This window comes from Trichosurus vulpecula, chromosome 3, assembly GCF_011100635.1.
Source record: "Trichosurus vulpecula isolate mTriVul1 chromosome 3, mTriVul1.pri, whole genome shotgun sequence".
In the NCBI taxonomy this organism is placed as follows: Eukaryota; Metazoa; Chordata; class Mammalia; order Diprotodontia; family Phalangeridae; genus Trichosurus; species Trichosurus vulpecula.
In genome coordinates this window covers 91,520,985-91,548,606 of record NC_050575.1, presented here as the reverse complement: position 1 = coordinate 91,548,606, position 27,622 = coordinate 91,520,985, and the positions used below count along the sequence as shown (strand labels likewise).

The following is a 27,622-nucleotide window of genomic DNA, read 5'->3' as shown; positions in this document are numbered from 1 at the left end:
GTGCTTTTCTCATAGAAACATAGATTTAAAGATGGAAGGGACCTTAGATCCCATCTAGCTCAACCATTTCATTTTATAAAAATGAAGAAACTGAAGCACAGCAATGTGATTGACCTATGGTCACTTAGGTGGCAAGTCATGGAGCCAAGAATGAAACTCACAGCCTCTGACCCAGATCTTCACTTCAGTTCATGGAACTGCTTCAAAGCCTGGAATGGAAGTAATACGAGTTCTCATATTCATATTCACATTTTAAAGATTAGGAATCTGAGGTTCATAAAGGCAGAAGAAGAGCAAGCACGTAGAGATCATAGAGCCCTCAGCTAGTGATGGAGCCAAAATTCAATCCCAAGTCTGCCAGCTTTCTTTCTGCTATTTCTTGTCAACATTATGAAGGAATAAAATTGTGGGGATAACTTAATTCCATAAACACATCATGGCATAGCAGAAAACAGCATTGAGCTTAAAGTCAAGAGACATAGATTTGTATCCCAAATCTTACATTTCCCAGCTATGTGATGTTAGATAAGACAATGTCTCTGGGCCTCAGTTTCCTTATCTGGAAAATTTGATAATAATGCTCATACTATGAACTTCATGGCGTTGTTGTGAAGAAAGCTCATCGTAAGCTATAAAGTGCTATAAAATATTTTATTTTATTAGCAATAAAAAATATTATAAATGGGCAGTTGGTTAAGTGATATTATTATAGCTTTCCAACTTTATGAGATGGTTTGGCTGTAATTCATTAACTATATTCTTATGAAATAATGGTGTTTGGGACAAGATCATAGGATTATATACAGGCTTTAGACTGGAAGGGATCATAGAGATCATCTGGTCCAATAACTTCATTTTACAGAGAAGGAAATAGGACCATGTAGGGGAAATAATTTGTCCACAGGTCACAAAAATATAACTCAGTGTTTGAACTTAGGCTCCCTGATTACAAATCCAGCTTTTCTCTCACTGTTCTACAGAGCCAATGTCTGTCTGTTCTAAGACTATGAGAACCATATGCTTACCTGATGGTGCAATTACTTCCCAACCTTTTCACAATGTTAAACATCTCTTTTTCTTCTCCCTAAATGCTATGTGGCATGGAGCAATCCCCCTAACTTAGGAACCATTTATATCCCAAATTTCATGGACAAGTTCATTTTTATAACTCAGAACTCATTTGTCCAGTAGGAGCTACATCATCTGTATGAGTTAGGCTCCAGGCCCAACCCACAGAGTCTGTGTAATCCAATATGTCCTAGGGGATCATGGGTCTCCAAGGTGCAAAAGATCGTCCTAGAATCCAAACCACTTATTTTGCAGACAAGCAAAAGGAGAGGCAGTCATAAGATCACAGATTTAGACCTGGAAGAGACATATAGGGATTCTGTGAGGTCCAACTTTCTTATTTTACAGGTGAGAAAATTGAGGGGAAGTAATGGGCCCACCATCATAATGCTAATAAATAGCAAGACTGGAATTCAAAGCCACATATTCTTCCTCCAGCACTTTCCCACTAAATCACACTTCTGTCCAGTCAGTGGGACTCAGTAGTCCCTGACTACCATTAGTAATGGTGTTTCTGTAGGATGGTGTTTTTAGGATTCTGACTTATTTTCCTGTTGCATTCTAGCTGGCATAATAATAATAGCTAAAGTTTGCAAAACAATACATATACAAACACACACACATACGCACATAGGTACACACACACACTCACACATACACACACACACATACTTATTTGATTCTCACAACAACCTTGGGAGGTAAATACTATTATGAGTCCCACTTTTCAAATGAGGAAACTGAGGCTAAAAGAGGTTAAAGGGCTTGCCCAGGGTCACTTGTCTAGTACTTAACTTACAAACACTTGTTTAATTCAAGATTCAAACTCAGGTCTTCCTGGCTGCTCTCCCCGATTGCCTTCATTTTTTCCCACCTTCTGCCTGCTGGAAAGTAACAGTGGAATCACCCTCCCTCTACCCTAGTTCCAAGTCACTGATGCTGTGTTCCATGGTGACTGGTCTCTCTAGCCTCTGAATACCAGACACCGTGATTGCTGAGTCACACATGAAAATAAGAAAAGCTCTGAAGATGTTGTCAAGGACATAGATACCCTCAAATGTGAGCCTCACAGTTGTCACTTCCTAACCACTGATATGCTCTATGAATCTAAGACCTCAGGCAAAACATCAGAGTTGCAAGAGACCTTAAAAACATCCATAGGTCATTGAATGTGAGCCCCAGGGAGGTCTAATGATTTAACCCTGGTTAAACATTATGAGCAATTACTTGTAATTTTTAGTGTGACTTTCAATTAAGTTTGAGAATTTAAAATATTTTTGGGAAAAATGAAAGTTCTTGAGGTTCTTCTAGTCTAGATTTGGGAATCACAGAGTTAAAGAGTTGCCTTTCTCTTACAGTTGTGCCCAGTGGCTTGAATTGGAGTTCTATGGATAATTGCATGTTTGTTATAGTGTTTCACATAGCTTACAAAGCCCTTTTATGCCCTTTATTTCATTTAATATTCACACAATCATAGGGATTAAAGGAGGCAGAGATTGTTATTCCTATTTTACAAATAGAGAAACTGAGGCCAGACTGTTGAAATGACTTGCCCAAGGTCACACAGAAAGTTAGAACCACAGCCAGAACTCAAATCCAGCTTGCTGGATTCCTACACAGTTGAGAGACTGCATTGTGCCCTACTATGTTGCCTTGCCTTTCCCAAGGAGCCCAAGAGTGGTCCTGACCCCATTTTTCAGGTTCGATTCAACAAATTTTTGTTGAGTCCTTGGCATGTGCAGGGTACCACATGAGGTATTAGAGGTGGGGAATGCAAAGACAGGTAATTTTTAAATAATCACGAGTAAGGAATAAAAACTAACAAACAAGGAAAAAAGGAAGCAATGTTAGTGCTGCTTTGTGGTTGACATAAATTTGGACAAGGAATACAGTGCAATAAGCTTTGAATTACAAGTCAGAAGACCTGGGTTCTAGTCCACGGTCTGTCATTTGTGAGTTTGGGCAAGTCATTTAAGCACTCTGTGTATTGGTCTTCCCTGTAAAATTAGAGAGTTCTTACAATATAGGTTTAGAGCTGGAAGGGATCTTGGAGGCCATCTAGGCCTATCCACCCATTTTACAGATTAGGAGGCTAGAGGAATGAAGTTACTTGTCTGAGCTCACACAGGAAGCAAGGGGCAAGTGGGACTGGAATGTATATTCTCTTATTCCAGATCCAGTGTTCATTCACACATTGTTTCAAAATGGGGCAGGGAGAAGCTAACTGTGTTATTAAAGACTCTTTTTTGTAAGCCAGCACAAAGGAGTGGCTTCTCCCCATCATAGTCCATCCTCAACAGTCTGAAAAAACCAAATCCTCCCCAGATCCTGAGACCCATCCCCCATGAGGTGCCAAAGGGGCATGTCTATAGCCTCCAAAGGAAGGTAGAACCAAAAGTCCCAAACCAAGGCTTGTCACCCTGGAAACTCATCAGTTCGGCCAGGGAACTCTCCCAATCAATACTTGGGCAAGTTATTTAACCTCTCTAGATCTTAGTTTCTTTATCCATAAAGTGAGGGATTAGACTGGATGACCTCTAACATCCCATCCTGCTCAAAAACAATGATTTTATGCCTTTCTGATCCATCTTCAACACAACTGCTGACATAACTTCATAACCTTGCCACTCCTACTCAGAAACCTGCAGTAACTCCCTATTGCCTTGAGGACAAAAGGCAAACTTTTAAGCTTTGCATTTAAGACCATCTACAATCTAGCTCCAAAATACCTTTTCAGTCTTATTGCACTTCGCTCTCTAACACATACTCTACGCTCCAGCCAAAGTGGGATTCTAGCTTTTTCTGGAATTCAACATGTTGCCTGATCACTCTTTTCATTGGCACAATAACCTCACACACACACACACACACACACACACACACACACACAGCACTAGAATACATTCTTTTTCCATCTCTGCTTTCAGAATATTCATCTCTCTTCCAGGTTTAGCTCAGGTACCACTGTGTAGCCTTTCCTGATGCCTTCTTCACTCCCTAACACACCCCAGCTACAAGTGTTCTCTCTCTCCTCATATTTCCTAGAACATTTTGTTTGGATCTCTTTTTTGTCCCTTTGACTACTACTTTGTATGTTCATGTCATATCCCACGTGGTCGAATACAATCTCTTTGAGAACGGGAGCTATGTCATGTTTATTCATTGTGTCCCCAGCACCAAGCACAGTTCCTAAATAAATGTTTGTTGAATTGAATTAATCTGTCATTCCATGTTCCAAGTTCTAAGGTCCCTTCCAGTGCTGACATTCCGGCTTCTGGGTTCCAAAGCCCTGGCAATTTTAATAGTTTTAGATTCCTGCCAGCCTTTCCTCCGCTCTCTCTTAAAGGTGATCCCGATTTGCCCCATCAAGTGAGGAGAATTGCTTACTTATAAAGGAGGCAAAATAAAGTTCAATCAAGGCAAATGTGGGTTAAGATAAATTGAGCAAATAAAGCAAGATGCTTTATGATGGCGGGGATCACTTGTCAAGGTGGTGATGAGGTTTAAAGGGAAAAAAAAATACGATACAGATGTAACTGTAACTGTAGGACCAAGGCCTATAAACCTTGGAAAGTAATGCTTGCTCTGTGCTGAGCGTTGATTGGGCTGCAATGCCCTTTGGGGGCCTTGCAATGAGAAGAAAATGTGGACAGATGGAAGAGGGCTTCAAGAGAGCATGAGAACCCTGAAAGTTTTGAGCAAGGGAAACTATGTTTACTTAGGATTACATCCTTCAATCTTACATTAAGATTCCCAAACCAATTTCTAGTTAGGGAATTCAGGCAAATGGATGGTAATCCATCCATGATTTTTGCACACACATTAAAGCACAGATACACAAAGGCCTTTGATTACTTGCTGTGTGTAAGGACCTATGCCAGGGATTGCTGATATAGACAAAAACAAAACAGCCCTGCCCCATTCATAGAATGTAAGCTCCTTGAGGGCAAGGACAGCTTTTGCCTTTCTTTGTATCCCCAACATTCAGCGCAGTGACTGGTACATAGTGAGTGCTTAATAGTACCAATAGCTAGTAATAGCTAGCTAGCATTTATATAGTTCTGTAAGCTTTGCAAAGAATTTTTACAAATGTTATCTTGTTTTATTCTCACAACAACCCCAGGAAATAGGTACTATTATTTTCCTCATTTTACACATGAAGAAAGTGAGGCAAATGCAGGTTAAGTGACTTACCTAGTGTCACACAGCTAATAAGCATCTGAAGCTGGATTTGAACTCAGGTTTTCCTGATTCCAGGCCCAGCATGATGCCACTATTTGCCTCTGAACTGAATCAAACAAGTGAAAAGAAATTTGAGTGTAAAGGAGTTTGAGGAGTGAGAAAGTACTAATGATTGAGGAAACTAGAAAAGGCTTCACAGAGCAGATCCTGCTTGAGCTGAACCTTGAAGAAAGATGCTGAGAGGTGACATTGGGGTAGAAGTGAGTTCCTGGCATGAATTGTTTCCTTGGTTACTTCTCATCCCAAATCAAGCCTTAGCCCTCCCAGTTCCTAGTATCCTCTGCTCTCCCCTTCTATGCTGACCTCTGGGACCTTCTCTCCTGTTAACAAGCTCCCTTTCATCCTAGTTGGTTTTCCTTCTCACAATCCTACCATCTTCTGGTGTTCATGGAAGCCTAGCTTCCTCCTGAAGACCGCACATGTCTTGGTCCCCTCTGTAGGTCAGGCTGCTCCTGTTCTCAAACCCTCAAATACACAGGGTCAGCAGGCAGAGCAGGATGATTTCAAATACCAACTCTTATTTTGACTGCTTTGGTAAGTCACTCAACCTCCCTAGGCCTCATTAGCCGTGTAACACTAGGCCTTATAAAATAAGGTTGCTTTTGATGATCATGATGCCCCTTAGAATCATATGTTCAAAGATCTAGGGTTGGAAAGGACCTTAAAGTCCATTTTCTTCACCTCAACCTTCATTTTACAAATGAAGAAACTGAGGCCCAGGGAAGTTAAGTGAATTTCCCAAGGTCACACATAAGTAAGTAAACATCAGAGGTAAGATTTGGACCCAGGTCCTCCAACTTCAGAGTTGGCCCTCTTTCCTGCCTAGAGCTTCCACTCTAGTTCTATTATTCAATGATCCTTTCTATGATCCTTGCTCCCTACTACCACTTTCAGATGCTCCTTCTCCCATTGTCTGTCAGTATCTTCCTCTTCTCCTTTAACGTTAATGCCACCCTGTCTACCTGCCCACATGGCCCCCAGGGAATTCTCCCTCTTCTTAGTCTTCTCCCCACCCCTAAATCCTGCCCACTTTGAACACTCTGGTCTCCCAGTTACTCAGCTCCCTCAGCTGTGATCCTATAAAGAGAAATTATTCTGTATGAATATTCTTATATTCAAGTTGACTTCTGTAGGAGGGGATAGTATATAGGTGATGGTGAGAGGGTCCACTATAGAGAGGAAGAGAGAAAAAAAAGCAATGGGAAGACTTTCCTAAGGCTAAGAATTGTCATTCATTTATTCATCCAATAAATATATCATATGTTTACTATGTGCAAGGCCATGTGCTTGGCCCTAGAGTAAACAGGTCTATCATCTCAACAACGGGGTAATCTCTTCAGTTGTTAAGTCAGAAAGCATTTATGAAACTATTACTATGTACTACTCTCTGTGCCGAGCACTAGAAATACAAACAAGCAAAAGGACAATCCCTGCTCTCAAGGAGCTTATAGTCAAATGGGTCAATATAATAAATATTAAAGGAAACTGACAAGTGGGGTAAAGTATGGAATAAGCAGAAATAGAAAGAAGGGGTCATGATAGAGAAAGTCCAGAGAATCAGACATGGAGCCTGGAGACTCATATAGATCAAAACTTACCCATGCCTTTCATCTTGTGTGATTCTTGTCTCTGTCCTTCCACAAATCTTCCATAGAAGATAATGTATCAAAGGCCCTACTCTAGGTCTCTTAATATTTGGGGGTTACCAGTGACACCCTTGGGGCTTTAGGTTTTCACTCATTTTTTGCTACATGACTTGCCCATCTCCCTTTCTGATCTTAACACATGCTTCATGATGACATTTATGCCTCCTTTTCCAAGGTGGGAATGGTGGATAACTGCCACAGTCTACTTACACCCATCATGAGTCTTTCTATTGCCCTTTAAATCACCCCAAAATCTGATTCTTCTGTGATTGTGCTGTCCCATGACTTTAGCCACAAAGCTTCACTGGGAGAATACTGATATTAGAAAGATGAGCTTTGCAAGCAAGAAGCTTCAAATTGCCCCAAATGAAATCTAGCCCATTCTCTTCCTATTTAATTGCAGGCCAAGCTTTTTGTCCTTCTGCAGAGCCTGGCACAAGGATATACATACTGATATACAATTCAATGGACTGCTTGTCCAGCTGCACATCGGAATCTGTCACCCATTCCAATTTCCTGTGTTAAATTTCCTACACCCACATCTTTTGAGTGATCACAGGTATCAATGAGGAGGCCCTGTAGTAGTCTAGGTATTCAGACACTCTCGAGGAGCTTTCCAGTCCAGGAAATTATGAGAAGGTTTTCTGAAAGAAGGCCATTGTAGAGATGATATTATAAGAGATAATAATGATAATTGCAATGAGAAGAGGAGTACCTTATCCTTAACACGATGAAAGGGACAGAAGCCTATTTTTATGGGAAGGTTTTCATATACTCTTTCCCAGAGGCAAAGTTCCTTCTATCTAGATGACTTTGTTATTCTACAAAATTCTCTCCCTATTCTGAGAATTCGTTTTGAATCAGAAAGATATTTGGAGAACCTGTTTCAAAATAGTAGAATCCTAGAGTTGGTAGGGACCTCGGAGACCACAAGATCATGGGCCTAGAGTAGGAGGGTGATGCAGAAGCCAACTAGTTCAGCCTCCTCATTTTACAGATGGGGACTTGAATTTCCAAAAGGGGAATCAACCTGCTAGTAGTTATCTGGTTAGTTAGTGTTAGAGCAAAGATTAGAACCCAATTTTCCTGACTCCCAGTCCAATACTGTTTGTACATCATAACATGGCTACTTCTCTAGAGAAGCGACACGGGATAGTAAAAAGAATACTGGACATAGAGGCAAAAGCCCTGGGTTTGAGTCCTGAATTTTCTACTTATTAATTGCAGGTCACTTAACTTATTGAAGCCTCAATTTCTTCATCTGAAAAGTGTGGATAATGAATCCTTATTACCACCTACCTCAGGGATTTAGTATGAGGAATCAAATGAGATAACATGTGTTAAGTGCTTTCTAAATTGCAAGATTCTATATAAATGTCAATTGTTGTTTTGAAGGAGAGCATGCCCTAGTGGAAAAAGCCTGAGACTTATCATCAGGGGACTTGGATTCAAATCCTGCCTCGGACACTGACAAATTGTGTTCCCATGGGCAAATCATTTCCATGCAATAAGCCTGTTTCCTCCTCTGTAAAACAGACATACTGATAGTGACACTACCTGCTTCACCAAACTGCTACGGAGAGAGTGCTTTGTAAGTCTTAAATCACTGTATAAGTGTTTAGTCCCACTCCCTTCTCTTTACAGAAGAGGAAACTGAGGCCAGGATAGGGGAAGTCACTTTTCCAAGGTCAGACACCAAGGCATTGGCTGAGCTGGGACCGCTGGTTTGGCAATTCCCTAGCTAGAGTTGTTCCTAATATGGTCTATGCAAAGAATGTAGCTATTTGTCGCCTTTATAGTGGGAGCCTTTCCAACCGCCTTCAGCCTCCATCCCCCTCATCACCCTCTTCACATCATTAATCAGGACAGAGGCCTTGGCTTTCCCAGACTCTATTGAAATGCTCTCCTAGACCTCAGGCTTACCAGTTCTGCCCCCTCATCTTCTCCACCCAAAGCTCCCTATTTCCATTTCCTCAGGGGTGATGTGGAGGGAAGGACGCACCGTTCCAAGCTTTCTTGTTGGCTTCCTGATTTTCCCTGAAGGGAAAGGTAGCCCTGGGGAAAAAGGACAAAGGAGAGAAGAAGAAGGGAAAAAACAGAAGCAGCTTCCAACAGGGTTGGAGGCCATGACCTAATGAATTCCATAACCCTGATATCAACTGATATGACATCTGCCCACACAAGAACAATTTGTACTTTAGCCTTCCTCTGAGACCAGGCACTGTTTGGTCCTGATGCACGTTCACAGTGTCTGATCAAAGAAAGGACACCCTCCTTGACGCAACCACCTTATGCCCTTACACACATACATAGATATCATTACCCACCACCCACCCACACTGCCTCTCTGTGGGGTGGGCTTTGAAGACATCAAAATCTCACTCACACTTGGTTAAAAATGTATATAAATGTGGGGAGGTTTGAAAGCAACCTCTCTTCTTTCTCCTTGTCATAGACTTGCAGAATGTCAGAGCTGGACAAGATCTGAGAATATAGAATACCAGAGCTGGAAAAACCTTAGAGCATAGGATCTCAGAGCTAGGAAGGGCATTGGGGTATAGAATGTTAAAAATAGATGGGGCCTTAGAATATAAAAACATGAAATGCCAGAGCTAGTAGGAACCTTAGATCACAGAATGTCAGAGTTAGATCACTGGAACATGGGACATAAAATGTTCAGAGCCAGAAGGGACCTCTAAGTGGAGAGCAGAGAATGCTAGAACTGGGACAGACCATAGGCTAGAGAATATGTAGTGTCACCTCTGACTTCAATATTTCCTCTGTGAAGCTTTCCCTGGGCCTCCAGCTGATGTGTTCTTTCTTCCTCTGAACCCCCATAGAACTTTGTAGATAATTTCATTATGACTCTTATCTCCTCTCCTTGTGTTATAACATTAATAGTTCACATTTATGTTGTGAAGGTACATAAAATGCTTTATTCATAGCCATCCTGTGAAGTAGGTAGTGTAAGCATTTGTTTATAGTGGAGGAGACTGAGGCTCAGATATCTGACTTGCCCTATTAAGTGTGAGAGCTGGGAGCAGAACCTAGATTTTCTGACATCTGACCTCTTTCCACAATCTGTATCTATGTTATTTATCTCTTCTACCAGACTGGGAGCTCCCTAGGGGCAAGGGTCTTATTATACATGTATCCACACTTTCTTCAGCAAGAAAATATTTAATTATTTACTGAATGAATGACTTATTCTCATTTTAAGTTAAAGATGCTACTAACTTGAAGTGCGACCTTTGGCAAATCGCTTTTCTCTCTGGGTGACAGTTTCTTCCTCTGTAAAGGAGGCTGGACATAGATAATCTAATCTCTCAAGGTCCTTCTGACTATATGATAGTTCTGTCATTAATCTTGTATGATCTTGGACAAGTAATTTCCCTTCTCTAGACCTCAGTTTAGAGGGCAGCAGCTAGGTGGCACATTGGATAAGGTGCTGGGCCTGGAGTTAGAGAAATCTGAGTTCAAATCCAGTCTCCAACTCTTACTAGCTGTGTGACCCTGGGCAAGTCACTCAACCCTGTTTGCCTCAGTTTCCTCATCTGTCAGATGGGCTGGAGAAGGAAATGGCAAACCACTCAGTATTTTTTCCAAGAAAAGCCCAAATAAGGTCATAAAGTCAGAAATGACTGAACAACAACAACAAAAGACCTCAGTTTCTCAATAATTATACTCACCTTGCTGTAGGACTTAATGGTTTATAAAATGTGTTCTCCATAACAACCCTGTGATTTAGGTAGTCCATGTATTATTATTATCACTTAAAAGAGAAAATGAGATTCAGAAAAGTTCAATGACTGTCCAGAGTTGGAAGCTAAATGCTAGAGGCAGGATCCAAACCTAAGCCTCCTGACCCAGGCCCACTGTTCCTTTCCTCTACACCACTGCCTAGTTGGTTTTAAGGACCTTTCCACCACTCCCATGATCGCCCCTTATTCTGATGTGTGAGTGGCAGATCTAGGCACTGACTCTGAACTATCCCTGTGAGGATCCAGAAGGATCTCTTGCTGGGCTAACCCTGTCTTTTCCCCAACCTTGTGTTTTCTGTCTCCCTCCCACAACCCCTCCCTCCATCCACCCCAGTGTGTGGCTGTGACCTGGCCCAATCTGGCTTCTTCTTCAAGAACCGTGAGTATATCTGCACCCAAGACTACCAGCAGCTCTATGGCACCCGCTGCCACAGCTGCCGGGACTTCATCACAGGCGAGGTCATCTCCGCCCTGGGCAGGACCTATCACCCCAAGTGTTTCGTGTGCAGCTTGTGTAGGTGAGTAAGCAGGGTGGGGAGGGGTGGGGGCAAGCCCTATGGAGGCCATCAAAGAAACAAGCTATTTCCATCTTGTTATTTATTGATTTCATCCCATTTGGCATCTCAGAGCTGGAAAGGACTTTAGAAGGCATCAAGTCCAATCTTCCTCCAGGCACAAGAGCCCTCTCGATTACTGAGATCATCCAGCTTTGGTTCAGAGACTTCCAGTGAAAAGGAATCTATTCCATTTTTGAACATCTAGTTGTTAGAAAGTTCATCCTTATGTTGGACTGGTTTCTGGTCTTGGAACTTCCCCTGCGTTGGGCCTTGTTCAGCTTTCTGAACCCACATTATATCCCTAGGCCTCTTTTGGGGTGGTGATGTGCTTGAGGTAGAAAATTAGGAGCAATTCACATAGCCCAAGGGAAAGAATTTTTCTGGTGACAGAGGGCCAGATTTGAGTCATAATCTTAAAGAACAATATGGTAGAACAGAAATTATGTTGATCTTGGAATTAGAAAGCCTGAGTTTTGAGCCAGACCTGCATTTGACTATATCTTGGTCACAGACTAGCTGTGTAACTTCAGATAAGTCACAGAATCAAAGAATCTTAGAATTTGGAGGTTCCTCAGAGGTCATTTAGTCCTGTTTAGACCTACACAGACGCCTTCTCTGTAACAACTGCAATTAATGATCATATATCCTCTGCTCAGAGAACTTACTGCCTTCCGCAGTGGCCCATTCCATTTTTGGATTATTCTAATTATTAGTAAATTCCTCCACATGCTGAGCTTGAATCTAATTTTTTACAGCCTTCTGGGCCCAAGTTCAGAGCAAGTCTAATTTAATTGGTCAATAATCAATTAGTAAGCACTTACAATGTGCCAGGGACTGTACTAAGCACTAGGGATGCAAAGAAAGTAAAAACAACAACAACAACAAAAAAAAACAAAGTCGCCTGAATTCAAGAAGTTCACATACTAAGGAGGGCGAGAACATGCAAACAACGAAGTACAAAAAAGACAGTGTAAATAGGAGGTGATCCAGAAGGAAGGCGCTGGGGGCAGGAGGGTGCTGGATGGAGAGCCCAGAAAGCCTTCTCACAGAAGATGAGATAGGAACTGAGTCTTAAAACTGGAGAAGTCAAAAGGGGAGGTAGGAGGCGAGTCTCTAGGAATGGGATATGGCCGATGAACAAAGTAGGAAGACAGAACGTGCTGGCCAAGGAGTAGAAAGAAAGTCAGTGTCTCTGGACTGCAGTGTATGTGGAAAGCTTTTCCGTGCATGCAGCCATTCTTCAAACACTTGAAAACAGCTAGCATCATATTTCCTTTAAGTTTTCTCTTCTCCATTTCTTGAACTGATCCCTGTAAAGCATTGACTTTAGGCCCTTTACCATCCTAATTGCCATCCTTTAGACCCACCCAGGTTTATAATTATCTTTCCTAAAATGTAGTTCGGGGAAATGAACATAATACTCCAGAAAGTCTGACCAAGGCAGCCAGACTACCATAACACTCCATTACTTTAGTATAAGAGAGATGATAACTAATGGGGTTTTTTTTTGGTTGTCATATCACCCTGTTGATTCATACTGAGTTTCCAGGTCACTAAAACCTCTAGTTCATTTTCCTCGGTAACTGTTTTCTAGCCTTGCCTCCCCCAATGCTGTACTTGTGCAATAGCCTTTCTGAAGCCAAATGTCATGTTTAGCCCTGTTAAATTCGTTCTTATTGAATTTTGCCAGGCATTCAAGCCTTGACCTCTCTTGGCCCCAATTTTCTCCTCAGCAAAATGAACAAGTTGAACTGGATGACCCCTATGGCCTCTTCCAACTCCACCATTCAGTGAGTCTGTAAATAGGAGTCTGGGCTGGGAGAAGCCAGAGCTCCCAGGGCAGACAGATCCAAGGGGCCAGCTAGGAGATGGGGAAAGAGCTTGGAGGAGAGCAGCATGAAGCGTGGGAAAACACGAAACACAGGGAGAAGATGGCAGCAGCAGGAAGAAGATTTGTCTTGTGCAACTTCCCTCCCAAGAGGGCATTTTTTTTTTATGGTGAAAAGCTACTGGCCACCAATCAGCCAATCAGCAAATGTTTAGGAAGCACCTAAAAATATAATACTAAAACAGTCTCTGTCTTCAAGGTGCTTCCATTCTACTAAGGGGAGACAACATACTCATGGGTAGATAAATACAGAACACATATAAAAAATATTGAGGGAGAGACACCAACACCTGGTGAAATCAGGAATGGCCTCTTAAAGGAGGTGACAGGCCAAGCTTTCAAGGGAGTTGGGGTTCCAGGAAGTGGAGGTGAAGAAAGGAGACCATTCTAAGCCTGGAGGCTAGCCCATGATAAACTCTGAGATGAGAGATAGAAGAAGCCAAAGTCATATGCAAAGAAATTATGTACACGGAATAACACGCAAAGCTGGTTTGGCCAAAGAGGAATAACATATAGTCAGTCTGGAAAGATAGGTTGAAACAAGACTGTGAACAGCTTTCATTGCCAAACACAGGAGTGTACATTTTAATGTGAAGTCGATGGGGAGCCACTGAAGTTTCTGGAGATTCAATGGTACGGTCAGATTTTTTAGGAAGATCAATTGAGCAGCTGGCAGAGGCCAGATGGAAGAGAGGAAGGACTGGATGCAGAGAGAACAACTGTAATAATTCAGAAAAGAAGTGAAGAGGCTCTGGACTAGGGTGATTGTGGTGCGAGTAGAGAGAAGAGGAAAGATTCGGGAGATATAGAGAAGGTGAAACTGACAAAATCTGGCAGATGATCAAAGGGAGTGTGTGAGTGAGAGTGAAGAGGTGAGGACAACTCTTAGACCATGAACCGGAGTGACTGCAGAACAGTAATGCCCTCGGTACAATTAGGGAAGTGAAGGGAAGGAGTGGAGTTGAAGAAGAGTTCTTTTAGAAAGGTTAAGTTGGAGGTGCCTATGAGACATCCAGGTGAAGATCTTACTGCAGGCATTTGGGCATATGAGACTGGAGCTCAGGAGAGAAATGAACATCAGATATGAAGATCTGGGGGTCATCTGTCATGGGAACAGAAGAGATTTCCAAGAGATGATAGAGTGTAGGGGGAAAGAAGTGAGGGCCTGGGGCAGAGCCCTAGTGTATATACTCACACATGGGGGACAGGATATGGATTTTGGACCTGCAAAGGCAATGAAGAAAGAAGTTGTACAGGTTTGAAGAGAAGCATTATAGGGAGACATCATGAAAACCCTGGTAGGAGACAGTGTCTGCAGGAGCTATAGCTCTTCCTCATTCAACTCTGCTGATGGAGCCGTGACTAAGATAGTGACAATTACATGGAAACCTCACATTAACCTCTTCCTATGAACCCAGGCTCTTTCTTCCATTCCTCATTCTGTAAAGTCAGAAATTCAACCTGACAAAAAGGAGACAGGAGACCTATGGGGGCCTCCCCTGAACAGACAAAAGCCAGTATTTCCAGGGCAACTCAGCCTGGCCTTCAGCTGTATCTTTGATTACAAAACTAGATGACTGATGCTCAGATGGCTCCAGCCTGACCTGTGAGCCTCAGGTAACGGCCGTCTACCTGTCCCTGGTGTTCCTCCTTCCAGACGTTGTAATAACCAGAGCCCTGGAACACAGGCAGTGGGGCTGCAAGCATCCAGCAGCCTCTGACACACATGAGTCTTCAGGGAAATGGAAGGGCTCTGGAAGTGACCTGAGTCACTCCCTAGTGGCTTACCCTCTAGTGATGAGCCTCATTTCACTTAGCCCGAAGTATCCACCTACCTCCTAAGGTGGTGCGGGGTTCAAATGAGATAATCTATGTAAAATGCTCAGCAAACAGATTGATACAAAAATGTCACTGATCATCCTCAGAAGCGTTATATCAGCTGTTCTTACTGCTACCATAATCATCATTTTCCATCGTAAGCATTTTTTAAGCATCTACTGTTTGCCGGGCACTTTGCTAGGTGCTAGTAATACAAAGACAACTGAAACAGCCCCCCACCCCAAAAGGGCTTACAGTCTATCTGGGGCGACAATATATATGCATAGAGATTTATAAAAAATAAATACGAGGTAGTGGGGGAGGAAAAAGCCCTAGCAACTGGGAGGAGAGTTAAGGTAGATCTTATAAAGGAGGTGGTATATTTTACTGAGTGTTGAAAAATTAGGAATTCATTGAGGTGAGGAAGAAGTCCATTCCAGGCACAGGGGACAGCCTGGGATTATTATTATTTTGGTGTAAGGCATGGTGAAAAGAGAGTAAATGGAGGCAATGAGAATGGATAAGTTCTTCAAGAATTTGAGAAGGGGAGGAGACAAATTGGGCAACAGCCTAAAGAGGTAGGAAGGTGTAGTGAAGGTTGTTTAAGAATGTGGGAGACTTGGACGTGACCTGCCGGTGAAGATAGGAAGAAGTGGGAATGAGGGCTTTCGTAGAGGGCTTGACCTCAGTGAGGAGAAGGGCTACCTCATCTTTAAAGACCAGAGGAAAGGAGGAAGGGATGATGTCAAGGAATTTTGAGAGGAAGAGAAGGGGAAAGGAGAGAACTCACAGTGCATGGCCTCTATTTTATTAATAAAATAGGCAGCTAGGGGGTGCAGGAGATATACCACTGGGCCTGGAGTCAGGAAGACCTCAGACACTTACTAGCTGTGTGACCTTGGGCAAGTCACTTAACTTCTATCTCAATTTCCTCACCTATAAAATGAAGATAATTGCACTTATTTCCCATAGTTGGAAGGATCAAAGGAAATAATATGAAACACTAAGCACAGTGCCTGGCACATAGTAGGCGCTTAATAAATCCTTGTTTCCTTCATAGAAAAGTACAAGGAAGATGAGGTTATCAATTGAGAAGGTGGGGGAGGGGAGGTTTAGGAGATCTGAGAAGAAAAGATCTGGAACACTCTCCTTGGGGAGCGGATGAGAGAAGCAATTAGGGAGAAGTAAAAAGATTGCCTTGTTGAAATGAGAGGTAACATATTTGGGGGGCTGAGACGTAGACTCACCATGGTAAGCGGCCTCCTCCAGTTTTGTTCAGTAGTATGTAAGCAGAAGCAGAGGAGATGGATGGTGAGAGTAATACAAGGTGAAAGTCAGGCGAGTCATGGGTGGTGATAGGACAAGGAGGCAAGTCATGATCAGTAATAATAATAACTAATATCCTAATGATAACATTTCTGTAGGTACATTAAGGTCTGCAAAGCATTTTATGCATATTACCTCATTTTATCCCCATAACAACCCTAGGAGGTAAGTGCTATTATTATCCCCATCTTACAGATGAGTAAACTGAGGCTCAGAGAGGTTAAATGACTTGCCCAGGGTCACACAGCTAGTAAATGTTTGCGGCTAGATTTGAACTCAGGTCTTCCTGATTCCCAGTCCAGAGCTCTATCTACCTTGCCCCCTAGCTGCCTCATGATTTGACAGTATATTTTAGCATGTAGTAGACACAGGGTCAAGGTTCAGAAGGGGCAAAGTCATAGCACAACAGAGGTAATGACCTGTGAAAAAAATTGAGTGGGGAGAGGGGTTTGGTCCCCCCCTGGGGGGCGGCCTTCTCAGTTCCTCCCCCTTGGTGGGACTTCCTTGAGCTTGTAGTCAGCTATCATGGCCTTTGAGAATGCAGGGTCACTTCCACACCATGAAGAGGCATTGGGAGAGGATGTTATTGGACATTATAATCCTCTATGAGCCCATTAATCATCATGTTGGTGACTGTTCCTAATTGTCACACAGGGAAAGCCTAATAGGTGAGATGGGGCATACACAAGGGAAAACTTCATAACAGTAAAACACATAAATCACAGTTCACAGCGGCGTTAGGAGAGCTGTCACAGGCCAGGATGTGATTAATTGCAAGTGTGTGGCTCAGAGCAGAAGGGATTTGGTTGTTGAGAAGAGGGAGTCTAGAGAAGGAGCCATTACTTTTGGAATTGTAGACAGCCTGGGGAAGTGGAAAGACCCACGTGGTCTCAGATGTCCTGAGTTTGGAGCCCAGCCGAGCCACTTGTAGCCATGTGACCATGGGCCAGTCAATTCACCTCCTTCCTTGGATCTACAATCCTACATGAATAAAATGGGGAGGATGGACTCTTTACAAAGTACCTCAAGGGATTGTTATGAAGTTTTAATGGGTCTAAAGTACATTGCAGGCCTTGAAGTACTACATAAATGTCAGCTATTATTTTTATTGCTACAAAGGAGGATCATGATAGAAGGCCTCACAGAAGAGGTGAGTTGGGACTTGAAGACTCATTAGGACTTTACTGAAGTAGACGGAGGTTGTGGCTGGCCCAGGGTCACGTGATTATTAAGTATCTGAGGCTGGATTTGAACTCTAGTCATTGAGAGTCCGGGTCCAGTGTTCTATCCATCGTGCCATCTAATCTGGCAGCGACTAGAATGGCTGAAGGAGAGGTGTGTTGGGATATAGGATCAGGGAGAAAATAACTGTCTTAATATAGCACTTTAGTATTTGCGAAACATTAAATTCTCAACAGTCCTGTGAAGTGGTAGACAGTGTGAGGATTGATTATCTATCCCATTTTATAGATGATAAAATTGAGGCCTTGAGAAGTTGAATCATATAGCTAGAACTTGTCTGAGGCAGAACTTGAATCTAGGACTCTTGACTCATTCTTTTTACTTTGGTGGATGGTGGTGGTGGTGAGAAGGCAATCGGGTTTAAGTGACTTGTCCAGGGTCATACAGCTGACAAGTATGTGAGGTCACATTCGAATTCAGGTCCTCATGACTCCGAGGCTGATGCTTTATCCATTGTAGCCCCTAGCTGCCATGACTCATTCTTCCTACCACTCTGTATGGACAGAGCCTAACAAGATACGCTATGCTCAGACAGATCATGGCCAGTCCACCTTCTAATTCAATTCACAGCAAGATAAACTCACAAGGTTGGGCATCCCCCAGAAAGAGAATTACAGAATATCAGAGCTAGAAGAGGAAAATTTAGGAGGAATCTTAAAACATAAATTATTAGAGCTGGAAGAGAATTTAGAGCATAGAATATAAGACTAGAAACAGGGCTGTGCTGGCGAATGTTTAACAACCTCTGAAAAACCGTAGGACATCATTTTACATCTAATCTGCATTATTTACATTTTCTCCATCATTTTCTTAAGTCTACACAATCAGCAATACAATAAATCAAGTTCCTATTGGTAACATTAGCCATTTCTGAGATGTAGATGCTCTTACTGATAATTAAATGGCTGGCTCTCTTTGAAAGCTGGCTCGAGCTGGCTCTAGCACAAGTGAGCCTAGAGACTGCCTTAAATATAATACACCAAAGCAGCTTGATCAAGTGGAAATATCATTGGCCTAGGCATTTGGAAACCTGGCTCTGCATTGTAGCTCAGTTCCTTAATTTTCTGTGTAACTTAGAAGTCTAGAATCTTTTAAAAAAGCTATTATAAATCTAGTACACAAATAACATAGCAGCTAGGTGTCACAATGCACAGAGTGCCAGGCCTGGAGACAGGAAGACTCATCTTCCTGAGTTCAAATTTGACCTCAGACACTTACTAGCTGTGTGACTCTGGGTGAGTCACTTAAACCTGTTTGCCTCAGTTTCCTCATCTGTAAAATGAGTTGGAGAAGGAAATGGCAAACCACTACAACAACTTTGCCAAGAAAACTCCAAATGGGGTCATGATGTTTCAGACACGAGTAAAACCACTGAACAACAACACAAAGAACAACCCATCCATGAATCAATAAAGAAATCCTAAAGAGTTGACTGAGGTACATAGGACCATGGCGCATGGCTAATAAGTATCAGAAGCAGGTTTAGAACCCTTTGTTTCTTGACTTCAGACCTAGCATCTGTGCATCCACTGTGGCCATATGACCTCAGGTATAAACTAAATAGCTACCAGTCATTTGTGAATTAGATCTCACAACAGGATGGTAACCACCTACTAACAAAAACATTCAAGTACACAATAAGAACAAAAAAGGAACAAACAAACAATCTAAACTTCCTGTTTGTAGTTTGTTAAGAAAAACTAAAGTGTATATTAATGTTAATAAGAAACAAATCATCTCATTTGTTTCTTTGCTTACTGATATTTTTCCTTTTGCATATTTTTCCAGATTGCTTTGCTGTTATATAATTGTAGTCAGTAAATATAGTTGTGTTGGTCCTGATTTCTACATTCTGTATCACTAGATGTGGCTTCCTGTATATGACTATATTCTTCATAGTTGATGCTTCTTAAGGCATGATGATATTTCATTACCTTCATATGCCATCATTTTTTCAGTTATTCCTGAATCCTGATTGTTTCCAGTGTTTTGCTGTTGTGGATGTTGTCGCCAGGAATATTTTTGTGTGGAAGGCTTTTTTTTCTTGCCAATAGCCTCAGTGAATAGTCCTGAGAAGGGATCACTCGAGCAAAAGATATGAAGTTTTAAAAATTTTTGTTTTATAATGTTATATTTCTTTTTAAAAATATTGCACCAATTCAGTTTCATCAATAACAAAGTGGTGAGACTTTTTCAGTAGTCCAGCCACCATCAAATTTTACCATTTTAAACTGTATTTGATAATTTAATAGATAAAAATAGCCTTTCATTTCTCAACATTTTTTCAGGTGCTGAGCGATTTGTTTTTTTCTAGAACTATCATATGCTTTAAGCATCTGTCACATGAAGGAGTAGACCTTGCTCTTATAAATTTGTGTCAGTAGTAATGTTTATAGTTAAGATTTTTTTCTCTATTTTTTCTTTATTTTTTATTCTATGTTTTGCTTTTTGTTGTGCACACTCTCTGTTTAGATATAATCAAACATATTTATTTTGTCTCCTATAATATCTTCTATTTGTTGAATAGCCAAACATTTCCCATCTCTCCATAAGTGTGATAGACATATCATTCTATAATCTTACTGTATGCACTTTATTAAACTGTTTTGTGAAAAAAATAATTTTTATGCAATAATGGTACAATCTTCCTTCTATTAATAATATCAATCCTATCTCAACCTTTAACATGCATTACACTAAAGATAATTCCTAGGTCTTATACTATTAACTCAATAATTTTGCAAAAATTCTATTTCCTCACTCACTCCCTTATTTGAAGTGGGAAATCACTCTGGAATTTCTTTCTCCGCTCCATTCTCTTCATTGTTGTTGAGTCCTTTTCAATCTTACTCTTCATGACCTCATTTGGGGTTTTCTTGACAATGACACTGGAGTGGTTTGCCATTTCCTTCTCCAGCTCATTTTACAGATGAGGAAACTGAGACAAACAGGGATAAGTGACTTGCCAAGGGTCGCACAGCTAGTAAGTGTCTGAGGCCAAATTTGAACACAGATCTCCTGACTCCAGGCCAGGTCCTTTAGCCACTGTGCCACCTAGCTACTACGTCTCACTCGTTTTACTCTCTTTTTCTTCTTTCAGTCTTTATCTGTAGCACCCAAAGTCAGTATATTCCTCTGTTTTCCTCTCCTCCTTTGTCCTCTCACAAATTTGTTTGCATAATTCAGTTGTTAATCAAAGGCATGTTATTGTTTTAATGTTATCCCCGGATTGTTTGACTAGATAGTCATAACTTTAAAGAACCCATTGATTTCCTACTCATCTCTGGCTCTGTGCTTTTTTTTTAGTTACACATATTAAAACTGGCCTTAAGGTTGGCTCTGACCTCCACAGGTTGTTCAAACTCTTATGAATTCTTAAGTAATCATCTTTTGTCTTCAAAAAGTATGCTTGCCTTTTGAATGGAGGCTTTCACTATTTTTGGTGCATGATATTCCAATTTCTTCAGTTATTTTTCATGATATAGAAAAATCTTGAATAATCTAAGCAGGTTTTAAAATTTGTGATAACTTTATTCTTTGGCTGCTTGAAAAATCATCTCATCATTATGGCTTGATAATGATTTGTTTACTTACTTTGGTTTTCACTCTGACTGCTAATTTGTGATTTTTATTGTCTACTCCTTTTTTCAATGTTTCTCCTACTTTTTTGTACAATTTACCAAAATAGTCAGATTCTTTTCTTTCAGGAAACCAAAAAGTTTATTTTTCCCCTTCTTATTCTATCCTCTTGACTCATTGTTTTCATCTGCATAGATTCTAAATATTTTTTCCAGTTCTATAATTTTATGGCATGTTTTCTGCTTTTACTGGCATTTCCACCATTCTATTCTCCAGTGAAATAATTTTATTTTTTCTTGTCATTAAATAGACTCTATTTGCTTACATTTTCACTGATACTTCTAAAATGTTACATTTCATCTTCAAATTATCCAGAAATTTCTTATTCATACCCATTCTTCCTTTAGTCCCTTTAGTGAGTGCCTTGAGAAAATATAGCTTTTCTTCTAGTGTTTATATTGGTATCATTTGAATTTATTTTTTTCTTCCAGCATATTTTTTCTCTGTTTCTTTTAAGCTATTATATTCTTCATTGTATTAAATGCTTGTTTTTTTATTTCTTTGAGAATTTTTTTCTAAAACCAACTTTATTTTGAAGATTTCTAGTAGTTTTTTTTTCTTGATGACATTTCTATTTCCATTTTTCTTGGAGTTATTGAGGAACTAATTTCTTTTGGGACATTTTGCCCCTACATATTTTTAAAAGTCTCAATGCCTTGAACCTTAAAATATCAGAAATAATAGAGACCTCATAATTAAGCAGCAAGTGGTTATCCAGTATCAACACGATGACCTTGAGAGACAGGGAAGGAGTGTATTTCCTCTAGAGACAATCCATCCCATTTTTGGATAGCTGTAATTGTTAGTAAATTCTCTTATGGTGAGCCAAAATCTTTTTCTTAAAAGGAGTGAAGTTAAAAGCTTCACTCCATAGAAACTACATCTACCCTGTGGGGTTAGAAAAGATTATCTCTAAAGGCATTCCTAGCTCTGAAATTCTGTATTTTAGAGTTCTGATCTTTCTCAGCTCTGAGATTATAGATTTCTATAACTTAGTCCAACCCTATCACTTTATAGATGGAGAAACTGTGACACAGAGACAAAAAGTGAATTTGTCCAAGGTCCCACATTGAATGGGTAATAGAACCAATTCTGGACTATTCATTAAGCCATGATTATCACTTCCTCCCATCTTTTAGCCAAAAACATTCTCAATATTTCCATACTTTAAATATTTCTCCTTTCTCAGGATCATTGTGAGTATGAATATTCCTAGTCAATAGGACCCAGAATATACTTGATATGGTCTGTGTGTGTTCATGCTCTAAAGAAACAGGTACAGTGGGGAGAGCAGTAGACTATGACTTGAGAGTCAGAAGATGTGAGTCCAAATACTGATTTACTTGCCATTTGTATAAATTTAGGCAAGCCATTTTCCCTCTCCATATTTCCCTTGACTAAAGCTGTTCAAGCAGAGAAAGATAATGACCTATCAAGGTTATTATAGAAGAGATTCCAGATCAGGTTTGGGAACCAGACTCTGTCACCTCTGAGTTCTCTGTCAAATTGTACATCCTGTGATTGTAAGAGCATTGGCCAGGAAGCAGGACATCAGAGTTCTAATCCTCCTCTTCCCCTGATTAGCTTCCTAACAAATCATTTCCAGTCTCTAGGCCTCAGTTTCTTCATCTAGAAAATGGGGGTAGGTATGCTTGCTTCACTTGCTTCATAAGATTTTGCAAGATTAAGATGAGCTGTTGTAAACTGATTACTTTAAAGCACTGTATAAATGTGTTATCATTAGGAAGTGTAGCATGAAGAAAAAGCTCTGACTCCGGTGCCCAGAGGTCCTGGGACTGAATCCTAGCTTTGCCATTTATTGTCTGTGTGTCTTAGAGCACATCACTAGCTCTTCTATAAAGTGAGGGGATAAGACTCAATGATCTGCAAGGTCCCTCCCAGCTCTAAGTCTATGATTTATTATTATTATTATTATTATTATTATTATTATTATTATTATTATTTCAGTTCCATGACATCTGGACAGAGAATAATTAGAAGAAGATGTGCTGAATTTCTTATTCTTCCCATTTACAGGAAACCTTTCCCCATTGGTGACAAAGTGACATTCAGTGGCAAAGAATGTGTTTGCCAAACGTGCTCGAACTCCATGATCAGTGCCAAGCCCATCAAGGTTCACGGACCAAGCCGTAAGTGTGGGCCTAATTCTGTTCCCTCTCATGCCCAGACTCTGTTTTCTCTGGACATTGCCCATTCGTTGCATGATTAACTGCTGTATGGCCCCACTAGAGAGTGGGCATGTCATCTAAATGTGTTATCAGGGGACCCGCAAGGGAAAAGTTGAAATTTGCCCTGTTCTTCTCAGAATTAGATCACACAGACATACTTTCCTTTGTAACCCAATCAGGACAATTGTAAAATGAGGCTAATTTTCTTGTCACCAGGTAATAGGTAGAACTGGAAAAGTCCATTAGAAATCTGAAAATCAAAGAATTTCGCTCAGTGCAGCCTGATGTGTGTTTGTAGGTAATGTGTCTAATTAGAGCATATGGACCATGTGCATGTTCTCCAAACCCCACACCAAGGAAAATAACTATTGGTTACTGAACAAATTAAGATCATGATACTTTGATGAATCTATTACTAAATTATGTGAATACTCTGATACTAATCAAAACCCCTCAACCTGTAAAATTCTTACCCATTTTTAACCATTATTTTTAAACAAAATAATACTGATAATAGTAGGTGATTGATCAGTCAGTCAATAAACATTTATTAAGTGCCTGCTGTGTGCCAAGCACTGTGCTAAGTGCGGAGAATATAGTACCTGCTTTCAAGGAGCTCACAGTCTAATGGGGGAAACGATATGTAAACAACTATGTACAAAGAAACTATATACAGGATAAATTGTAGAAAATCCACAGGAGGAATGCCCTAGAATGAGGGGGATCGGTGGTGTCACCTTTGAAGGAGGTGTTTAACGGTAATCAAAGGGCTCTTCTTCAGTCATGTTCCTTTCAACATTTTCATTAAAACTTACTTTATTCAATATAATTTTATAGATTAGATGGCATAATTAACAAATTTGTTAAGGATGAAATGTTGACAGAGAGAGAACTAACACATCAAATGAAAGAATCTATATCCAAAAAGATTTCAACAGACTAGAACAATGGCCCAAACCTAATATGATAAAATAGAATGAAAATAAAGTCCTGCACATGGGTTCGAGAAGTGAAATGTACAAGTTATAGAATGAAGCAAACATGACTAGGTAACAGGTCACAATTCCTGTGAAAAAGATCTGAGGTTTTTAATGAACAGCAATCTCAATATGCACAAACGTGACCCAACAACCTATAAAAATTAATGTGGTCCTAAGCAGTATTAACAGAAGCATGTTATCCAAAATAAGGGGAATGACAGCCCTACTAACTCCCCCTGGTCAGGACACATCTGTCCAGTTACACTGGCACATCTTAGGAAGGACTTTGACAAACAACCGAAGATTGACAAACAACACAACAGAGATTGTGTTTTGTATGTGAACAAAGTGAAGAGTTTTGATTTAAGAAGAGGTGGATGCTTCTCTGTCTCTCTGAGAATTGGGAGACCTTAGTTCTAAACCTGGGTCTGCTGCTGGCTAGCTTGATGATGGGTAGTTACCTACCCATTGCTTTCTGACTCTGAGCCTCAATTTCTAAACTGGTCAAACGAAAGGTTCAGGCTTGATGGTCTCAAAGTTCTCTTCCAGCTCTGTCATTCTGAGATTCTTTACAGAATCATAATTTGGTGGCAATGTAGAATCTCAGAGATAGAAGGAACCTTAGGGGTGTCATCTAGGTCAATCCTGGAATCCTCTCTAATGATGAAAGCTCCATTCACATTCCAGGGATGAGGAAATCACTATTTCTTGATCACTCCCCATTTCACTTTCAAATTAAAATTAAGCAAACATTTATTAAGTACATGCTACTTGCAAGGCATCATACAACAGGTTTCAAAAACAAAAATGAAACAGTTTCTGCCTTCAAAGAGCCTGAAATCTACTCCTAGGGGTTACAACATGTAACCTAATAAGGAAACAAGATAATTGGAGGAGGGAGAGAGCCATAAGAACTAGAGAATCTGAAATGGATTCTCAGTGGAGATGGCACCTAAGCTTAAAGCCAAAGATTCAAAGATGAGGGGGAAGACTATTCAGGGTATGTGAAAATTACAGAGGTGGAGATGAAACGTTAAGTTTGGGAAGTGGGTAAGTCATCCAATTTTGCTGGATCATAGAATTCATGGAGAGTATTATGAAATAAGACTGGAAAGGTAGACAGGTGCCAGACTGGAGAAGGCCTTGAAAGCTCAGACTGAGACATTTGTATTCTTCCCAGAGGCAATGAGGAACCAGTGAAGTATGGTAAGAATTGTAACCTAGGAAAAATGATTTTAAAGCTGTGTGTCATACAGATCAGAGAGAGGAGGAAGTAAAAGTGGAGAAAGGAATTAGGAGACTTTTGTAGCAGTCCTAGTGCGAGGTGATGGAAGTCTGAATTAGAGTGGTGCCACTGTCAGTGGAGGGAAGGGAATGGATGTGAGAGATGTTGTAGAGACAGAATGCAAGGGGTTTGTAGCTATTTGAAAATAGGAGAAGGAGAGGGAAGTATCAAGGATCACTGAGGTTTTGAAACTGGAACCATCTTTCAGTTGAGGGCAGCATCATCCTCCCAGTCCCTCAGGCTCACAGCCTCGGTGTCATCCTTGACTCGACATTATCTCCCACACCTCATGTCCAATCTGCCACCAAAACCTGTTGATTTCACCTTTGCAACATCTCTCCAGTATGTCCCCTTCTCTCCTCTGATATGGCCACCACTCTGGTGCAGGCCCTCATCACCTCACACCTGGACTATCATGTTAGCCTGTTGGTAGGTCTGCCTTGCTCATGTTTCTCCCCACTCTGATCCACACTCCATTCAGCCACCAAAGAGACTTTCCTAAAGTACAGATCTAACCATGTCACCCCACCCCTTTACTCAATAAACTAAAGCCCTTCATAAACTAGCCCCCTTCTACATTTCCAGTTTTATTGTTTACTCCCTGTACTCTTTGATTCAGTGACACTGGCCTCTGGGCTATTCCACAAACAAGACACTTTATCTCTCCATTGCAGTAGTTTCTCTGGCTGTCCCTCATGCCCGGAATTTTCTCTTTCTCCATCTCCTCCTACAGGCTTCTCTGGCTTCCTTTAAGTCTTAGCTAAAATCCCAGCTTCTACAGCAAACCTTGCCCAATGCTTCTTAATTCTATTGCTTTTCCTCTTAATTATTTCCTATTTATCTTATACATAGCATGTTTGTATACACTTGTTTGCTTGTTGTCTCTTCCTCTCTTAGATTGTGAACTCCTTGAGGGCAGGGATCGTCTTTTGCTTCTTTTTGTATCCCCAAAACTTAGCAAAGTGCTTGGCACATAGCCAATACTGAATCAGTGTTTATTGACTGAATGACTCACTCATACTCTCAACAGAAAAATGGTAAGGTCCTCAAGAGCTAGGGGCATCTAGGTGATGCAGTGGACAGGGTGCCAGCCCTGGAGTCAAGAGGACCTGAGTTCAAATCCAGCCTCAGACACTTACTAGCTGTGTGACCTTGTGCAAGTCACTTAAGTCTGTTTCCCTCAGTTTCCTCATCTGTAAAATGAGCTGGAGAAAGAAATGGCAAACCTCTTCAGTATCTATAACAAGAAAACCCCAAATGGGGTCACACACAGAGAGTCAGACATGACTGAAACAACTCAACAGCATACCTTGAGAGCAGAAGCTCTCCTCTGCTTTTGTTTTTATCCTCATCACTTGGCATGGTGCCTGACCTACATGGTAGACAATAAGTGTTTGTTGACTGATTGACACACTAGTACCCTCAACAGAAAGAAGTTATTAAGGAAAGGTAGGTTTAAGGGAGAAGTGAGTTCCATTTTGAACATGCACTGGCATTCAGAAGATAAGGACTGGCTATATAGATTTGGGAGCCATCTGCTTTGGGAATGGGATTTCTATATTATTATGCCCAGCCTTCGTAAGTGAATGCGCTGAGTGGCTATGTGTCTAATTCGATTACTTCCTTTTTTTGGACCATTTGCTGGACATATCTCCATTCCTCTACGTCATATTCCTGGATTTCATCCAGGAAACACACTCTTTTCTGATATAGATCCTAAACCTTTCACTTATTAATTCATACATTCACTTACTCACTCGCTCATTCTTTCAACAAGTATTTATTAAACCAGGCACTGTACTAGGCACTGAGGATGTGAGCACAAAAACAAAACTGTCTCTACTCTCAATAAGCTTACATCCTGTTGGAGGCAGGGAATAGCACATTCATGGATTCTATAAATATAGAATTTTTGCAAAGTAAATACAAAGTGATATAATGGGTGGGTACCAAGAACTGAGGGGTTCAAAATGGCCATGTG

General features: G+C 40.9%; 1 protein-coding gene across 2 annotated transcripts in view; it reads left to right on the top strand.

Annotated features, from left to right (window-relative positions):
• The window catches only part of ABLIM3 (actin binding LIM protein family member 3), a 173,943-nt gene that overhangs the window by 66,948 nt on the left and 79,373 nt on the right, over positions 1 to 27,622 (top strand). For both annotated transcript variants that reach the window (XM_036748987.1, XM_036748986.1), the window contains exons 3-4: positions 11,052 to 11,235; positions 23,225 to 23,337. In XM_036748987.1, the coding sequence (XP_036604882.1) occupies positions 11,052 to 11,235; positions 23,225 to 23,337 (297 nt within the window). The remainder of the gene's footprint in view (positions 1 to 11,051; positions 11,236 to 23,224; positions 23,338 to 27,622) is intronic.